General features: G+C 43.4%; 1 protein-coding gene across 1 annotated transcript; it reads left to right on the top strand.

Annotated features, from left to right (window-relative positions):
• The first annotated feature begins 1,317 nt into the window (after positions 1-1,317).
• On the top strand, positions 1,318-7,233 carry LOC133918813 (E3 ubiquitin-protein ligase SINAT5-like). The gene is made up of 3 exons (XM_062362883.1): positions 1,318-1,842; positions 5,939-6,325; positions 6,623-7,233. The coding sequence occupies exons 1-3, from the start codon at positions 1,573-1,575 to the stop codon at positions 6,983-6,985; spliced, it is 1,020 nt and encodes a 339-aa protein (XP_062218867.1). The 5' UTR covers positions 1,318-1,572; the 3' UTR covers positions 6,986-7,233.
• The last annotated feature ends 795 nt before the right edge of the window (positions 7,234-8,028 follow it).

Genomic DNA, 8,028 nt, shown 5'->3' with positions numbered 1-8,028 from the left:
CTCCAGTCCGTCATCACCAGCCTGCAAGAATCTTAATGCAAGCAATACACAGAGCAGGGAACACTAGCAACCAGAGTACCAAGGACGCACAATCCAGGCCGAACGGACGAATAAAGAGGGTGACGTGACCAGTCTGGCTGAGGCTCAAACCCTACCGATCCAGAGAGGGAAATTTGAACATGTACTGTACTATCACCTCTGCCCTCTGTACGTAATAAAAAACGCATCAAAAACACATGTACCCTACCAAAGAATAGCACAATCAATTGCGCTCACCACCGCCGCTGTAACTAGGGATGAAAATGAATCGAATACGCATGAAATCGAATTCGGATAGTACGATTTACTATATTTTAATCCGAATGCGAATACGGATCCGGATATCCCTGAATAGAATATGAATCGGATAGTTCGAATACGAATCCGCATTCGGATATCTATTCGATCTTCGAAATTCAGGTCGAAAATTTAAATTTTTGAAAAAATTTGACTAAAATTTGATAAAATTCGACTGAAATTTGTTCTAATTTGATTGGGCCATAATTTTAGAAATTTTGTTCAAAATTCTTGTTGGAAATTTAAATTTTTGATCAAATTTAACTGAAATTTGATCAAATTTGATTGAAATTTGTTCCAATTTGATTGGGTTGGAATTTCGTTCATATCTGAAATTTCTAAAACTTTAGCAAAATTTGGTTCCCTGGTTGGTGGATACGGATACGAATCAGATATATCTCGAATTCGGATATCCACATTTGAATCCGAATCTCGAAAACGAATTCGGATATATCCATTTTAGTATCTATTTCAGAAACGAATACGGATACGGATATCCATATTCGTATTTTAACGGATACAGAATCAGATAATTCGGATTTCCTGCCATCCATTTCCACTCCTAGCTGCAACCCTCACAATCGACTGCAAACAGTATTCTACAGTAAAGACTAATTTGTAGCAGATCATTATGAATAAAATACTGTAGCAGAAATATTATAACTATTATTTACATAGTACCAGAGGAAGCTATGGCCGGCCCCAACGAATTCTCTTCGGGGACTAAAATTCTGTCGTGAAGAGATTTTCGTTCCCTTCAGCACTACAACAGTTTCCCTTTACGATGAGATTTTTAAGGTTATTTTTTTTCAAATAGGATTTTTTTTTTCTTCACGATTCCTCTTAAAAAGAAGTTGTTAGAGATAAGAGAAAATAAAAAAATAAGAATAAGAAAAAGAATCGAAAAGAGAATGAAATGAAGCAAATATGGTTGATACGATGTAATGATGGGATTCGGCACGTCAGAGGGGACGGATCCTGCCTCTGTCTTCTCTCCCGTTTCCTCCCCGCCATCGCCATCGCCATCAGTTCTTGGGGCCTTGATCCGGTCCCACGCGTCAGCAACGGCGCGACGTCAGCAGATCCTTGTCGAGGTGCGGCTTCTCCGATAACCCGAGCCCACGCGAGGCAGGGGAGGTAACTGGCTAGAAGGAGCGAGGGCGCCGGGGGCTAGCCGAGTCCGGGGTTTGACCGAGGCCCGGCAAGATTCGGCTCGATCTGCTGCGCCTGAGAGCCATGGAGCTGGACAGCATCGAGTGCGTGTCCTACTCCGACGGCATGGACGACGACGACGACGCCCCAGCGGTGACGCCCCAGCTCCCTCGCCCGTTCCTCAAGTCGTCCACCGCTGGTAGTGCGGCGGCGGCCGTGAAAGTGGTCGTCGTCTCCGACCGCGGCGGGGGCTCCGGGTCGGGAATCGGGCCGCTGATATCGCCGGCCACAGGCGTGCACGAGCTGCTCGAGTGCCCCGTCTGCACCAACTCCATGTATCCGCCCATCCACCAGGTCCGCGCTGCTCCGATTCATTCCTTGCCTTCTTTTCAGGATCTTGGCCTAGTCTTGGGGCCGATATCGTTGCGTGATCTGGTGCTCGCAATATAGGATCTTTGTTGCGCCTGTTTTGCATCTTGCTCCGGGTGGACATGGGCGCTTAATCCGGCAGAATCTTTCTGCCAAACGGCATGGCGTAATCGGTACATTTGAATTGGGGGAATGACTTTGCTTCTTGAACTAGTAGAAGTGCGTGGCCCGGAGCTCTTGTGATGCTCGAGTCCACCAATTCTTTTTAGCTTACTGTGTAATGCAGCTTAGATATAGAGTTTTATGGATTACGGGATTTCCACAATGTTGCCTTTGAGGTGATAACTGTTATTGTGATAGACAAATGTATTACCTTCTCTTTTTCATTTAGAATAAAAGGAGGTTTTCTCCCTAGTTTCATTGATACGAAACCAGATACGGGTTCTGCCTCTGTATCACAGTACATCAGTGTAAGTTTTTTCAGGGGAATCAGCTCTGCACATGCTACCCCATCCGAAAACGACTTAAACAGGTCAGACATGCATAAGCAAAAAACTGCTATGAAACTATCCTAGTTCCCTCGAACCGTGCACCATCAACACTGCTTTTACAAAACTGTAGATGCAAAATCTGACAAAGGGGCATCATTAGTAGAACGACTCTGTCCTCTGACACAGCACTTGCCCCCTGCGTGTATTGCCTTCTTTTTGTTAATGCAACGTGTTTAGTTGATGTTGTGTCGTTTGAGAACCAAATTAGGTACCCTATCTCTCTTTCTCTTTTTTGTTGATTTGTGCTTGTGCTGTAATCGGTATGTGCGGTAGAGCATTAACCAATGACTAGGATTGATATAGCCTCATTCATAGTATTATATACTTGGTAGTGGAAGCTAACAACGGGAAGTAAGAATGGTTCTTAAGGCAGATGTTTGCAAGATGCTGGTTCTTAAGGCAGACGTTTGCAAAATGCTGGGATCTTTAGAATTGTTCATCTCAACATCTGTGCCCTTCTATATCTATATCTACTAACAAAAGGTTTGCATTTCTAAATTTAATCCTGAAGGATGTCCTCTTTTCATGCTTTCATGCCCAGGCACAAGTGGAGGGTAAAGTTTGGGACCTGCAAAAGGCCTTTTAGTTAAATTTTATCAATTGTTCTTTTATTTACTGTTATGCCTTTTGCTATATGGCACAATTTATTGTTATGAGTTTCTATAGGTAACAAAATTATATGTTGCAGTACTTCTAATGGATAGCTTGTAGTTTTTTCATCAAATCTTATCTTTTTCCAAAATAGGAAATTTTGTAAACAAATATTCTTGACATAATTTACTTTACTCCTTCCACATACCACGAAGAGTGCATTAAGACAGTAATCTTGAAGTATTGCAGTTTCAGGTTTTATGCATGCTTTTACTTTTCCTAAGGCACTAATTCGACTACATTTGACGCCACGATGCCAATTATGTTTTATGTTTTTCCTGAGGCACTAATTCGACTACATTTCAGCCATGGTGCTCCAGTATTGCTATGTTAGGTCAGAATTTATCAGTGAAAATGTTGATTTGTAGTTTTCTGTTGCCTTATTATGTTCCCTTCTGTAGTTTGGCTGCTGATCATGCATCTGTTTATTTAGTGCAAATTTTATTGTTGAGCTCCTTTACTGAGATCTGTTTATGAATGTTTTGTGCATTTGAATATACTCAGTATTAGGAATATAGAGTCCTTATCCATTACGTATAGGTTAGATTACTAGAGTCATTATCCTGTACTCATCATGTACTCTATATTATTGCCTATATGGGCTACTATTGAATATAAGTTGCTCTTCCCTACAAGGTAGCACAGCTAGGTTTTCCCTGGGGCGCAGCAACTCGTCCCAAAATCTAGATCTATTCTTTCTGATCTCTTTCTCGTCAGCTCTCCTATGTCATCTCATACTCTCAGATCGATTGCCCCTAATCGATCTTCTATCTGCCATCGATTCCCCTTCTCTGATCTGCTCGGCCCTGCTGATCTCCCGATCTGCCCGCCCTCGACTTGGCTACGCCCACTGCCCTCGGCCAAGCAGACGTCGAGTCAGCTGCCTGTGTCCTCCTGTGGTTTCGTTAGGACCGCTTTAGGGTCAGGCCACCTTTCCACCGAGTCACCGCCTCCCAGTTCGACTCTGCATTCGGCAGCTCTGGCTAGTTCATTGTTCGTCCCTGACCACCGGGTGGAGCGGGAGGCCGGCTACTCCAGGCGGGTTTAGACAGGACTAGGTGCTGAGTTTCTTCAACGACGGATCCTGTTGCGCCACCCACGCCTCTAATCCATCTAGATCTGGCGCTCAGGCCATCATCGCCATGATGACTCCCTCGTCGGCTACCTCCCGTGTTGGGCCGCCCCGGCTCCGCCTTGTTCTGGCCTCGACCGGATCCGTTGCCCGTCGGCCCTGTTGTGCGCGGCGTCCCACGCCTCACCCCTACCCGCACTGACCACCTCTCCGCTCCACTGCTCCGCTCCGTACGCATGGCTACTCATGGATCAAGGTGTTTCTCGGCGGAGCTCATTGGAGGCCGTCACTGCTTGCATATCTTCCCTGCATCGGGTTAGCCCATTGTCGGGTTTCCTCAGCATCGTGTTTCAATTTGTGCTTCCCTCCTCTGCACACTACATCATGCTTGGCGCATTGCTGGTTGTGATCTACGGTTCTATGCGTGATGGTGATACCCTCGGTGTCTACTATTGCTAGCTTCATTTGCCTCTTAGGTGTGGTGGCATGTTGTAGTGCTAGGATTTTGCTTTGTTGCTTCTGCCTGCTTGTGTCTTAGTCTTGTATTAGCATCTTTGCAATTCCGTTGCGTCTACCCAAGTTTTAGTCTCACTTTGAGTTCGTCTATGCCGTGCGAGTCCAAATATTCTTTCGTCACTTAGTCGATTTCTTTCCAGTCATTATTGATGCAACTTAGCTATCTAGATCTTTCCATAGCTTTAGTTACAACTTCATATGTTGTCTCGCTACTTGCCATTGCTTTGTTCGCAATTCTTGATCTAAGGCGTTCTTGTGTTATCTTGGTCTTTCTGTAGTTTTAGTGACAACCTATTTTGTGTCTTGCTACTCATCGTCGCTTTGTTACGATTCTTAACCAAGGACATTCTTCACTATCATCATCACGACTCTGCTCATGTGCTTTGCTATGCATTTCTTCGGCTTGATTCGACAGGATTACAAGATTTCACTCTACGACGGCTTTGAAGAGACAATTTTTTAATGTATTAGTCTAAGTTTATTACTTAGTGTCACCTCTTCCGAATACAACGCTATTGCATACGTCTTGCATTTGAGAGGGAGGGAGGGGAGAGGTTAGGAATATAGAGTCCTTATCCATTACGTATAGGTTAGGGTACTGGAGTCCTTATCCTGTACTCCTCATGCACTCTATATATTGTCCCCATGGGCTATTATTGAATACAAGTTGCTATTCCTAACACTTAGAGTATCATGACGATGTGAGGATTTGAAAATTTAGTGATGACATGCCAGATGACCCAAAGGATTTCATTGTATTAAGGATGTGACACGATAGAGTCTACATATAAAAAATGTTGTCTAGTTGCATATCCGGGTAAAAGCATTGAATTTATGTGGTGTGCTTTGCTTTGCTGATAGTTGGCTTGCTTGAAACCTTCAGAATTCTCAAGTCAAGCAATCTGTTCTGTACACCAGTTAAAAGTTAAAATTAAGTACCTATAAAATTTTGCTGTGTGGTCAGAAGTTCATAATATAGTACAGAAAGCTTTTAGAAATGAAGCTGTGGGTTTCATATGTGTGGTATCACCACTCATCAGACACATTGATTTGGTACAACTTTTCTCCTTTTTTTACTGTTATTGTATCTTTAATCCTGTTTTATCTTAGCACATTGAATGATATGTTTATTGATGAAACTGTTTTTCGTTCTTGCCTTTGTTCCAGTATAGAAATTGTGTAAGTGAAACCATACATCCTATTTATTGTAACTTACTTTTATTTTTCTAGGTTTAGCATTTGTATGTCATGATTCAACTTTGTAATCGGCTAATATTTTTCTATTTTACAGTGCCAAAATGGTCACACTCTGTGTTCAACCTGCAAAACCCGGGTGCACAACCGATGCCCAACCTGTCGGCAAGAGCTCGGTGACATCAGGTGTCTGGCATTAGAAAAAGTAGCTGAATCAGTTGAACTGCTGTGCAAATACTACTCTCTTGGTTGTCCAGAGGTCTTCCCATACTACAGCAAACTCAAGCATGAATCGCAGTGCAATTTTAGGCCATACAATTGCCCATATGCAGGCTCTGAATGCTCAATTGTTGGGGATATTCCTTTTCTTGTTGCGCATCTAAGAGATGATCATAAAGTTGACATGCACTCTGGGTGCACATTTAATCATCGCTATGTCAAGTCCAACCCAAGGGAGGTCGAAAATGCAACCTGGATGTTAACTGTAAGTACCCACTTATGTTATGGTTTTGGTTTCCTTGATTATGCAATTTTACTGCTAGGCTTTATTTATCTCTTGATTTATCAGATTTATGTTAGTGCAGATGTTTACTCATCCCACCTTTAGTGATTTCCATCATCTCTCGTCAAAAATAGTGGAGTTAAAAAGCTTGTTCAATGCATGCACCTAAGAAATCAAGTTCTCCCATCATTCTTTCTACTTACATGATAGAAGAAAGTTATGCTTTATCCATGCTTTTGAATCAAGTGATTAATCTAATACTATCTTCTCTGTCTCTAGGTTTTTCATTGTTTTGGACAGTACTTCTGCTTGCACTTTGAGGCCTTCCAGCTTGGAATGGCACCAGTGTACATGGCTTTCCTCCGTTTTATGGGCGATGAAAATGACGCAAGGAACTACAGCTATAGCCTTGAGGTTGGGGCAAATGGTAGGAAGATGATATGGGAGGGCACTCCCCGTAGCATCCGGGACAGCCACCGGAAGGTTAGGGACAGCCATGACGGCCTAATAATTCCGCGCAACATGGCTCTCTTCTTCTCATGTGGAGAAAGGAAAGAGTTGAAACTGCGGGTCACAGGCCGTATCTGGAAGGAACAGCTGAATCCCGACTCGGGAGCCTGCATTCCTAATCTATTCAGCTGAACTCAATAACAAGATTGATCCAGGTGTATATCGATACGGCCGATGTGCTTGTGTGTTTCTCTGTAATTTGAGCTTTGTTATTTTTATTGTCCTGCCAAGCTACCATTGCGGCCTGCCCTAAATTAGCTATAAGGCGTATTGTTGGGAAGATCATGAAAATGCGAGTGCCGCTTGTGGGCTGTGACTGGTTCTCATGAATCACATGATAAGCAATTTTCTCGATTGATAGGTGTATCGTATCAATTTGAGATGATGGCTGTAATTTTGTGCGTGCAGTGTTTGTTTTGGTGTATTGTTCGCGTCTGCACTTACATCAGTTGAACAGCAACTGCGGTATCTTTGATTAGGTTTTTGTTGGCCCTACACTTTCCTATAGAGAGCTGCATGTGAGTGTTTGTCTTGCATGATCAGGTATGAAGAAGCTATGTATTGTGAGCCGCAGCGGCTGACAGATGAGTAAGAGGAAGGAGGGGCATGGAACATTAAGTGTTCGATTTGAGAGGCAAATTTATTTATTGGGTTCATGTAGTTGGGGCGAGTAAGGGGCAAACATGGATACATGGAACTACAATTGTAAGCATTGACCATAGAATTGGATGTTCAAACACTTTCTTTTCGGTATAGTTTCTTCCTACATTAGAAGAAATTTGAGAAAGATTGGGGACGAGGGAGCTCTCAGGCCGCATTTTCGTGATTGTAAGGGAGCACATCATGGGGATCTAGTTGGTTGCTAAACATATTGTGTGTGTATTTTTTTTTATCCATGTTTGAGAAAAATTTGAGAAAGATTTAGGCTAACTGGAATTCGATCTGTGTATATAGGTGCGAAGGCCCGAAACTGGAGGGAGCCTTTCTCGTATCTGGAATGGTGCCTCCGGGGAGGGATCGAGAGTGTCTGGGGCTACTCCGTCCATCCGACGGCGGAGTCATTTCGTTATGCCTCGCGATTCTGAGGGGCGCGTGGATCTGAAGGTGGCCACCAATGTCTTGGTCAAGATCGAGCCAAAGGGCCCCCTTGCGTCTGCTCCAGATGTCTATTTTTC

This window comes from Phragmites australis, chromosome 5 (genome assembly GCF_958298935.1).
Source record: "Phragmites australis chromosome 5, lpPhrAust1.1, whole genome shotgun sequence".
NCBI lineage: Eukaryota > Viridiplantae > Streptophyta > Magnoliopsida > Poales > Poaceae > Phragmites > Phragmites australis.
This window is presented reverse-complemented; position numbering and strand designations above follow the sequence as displayed.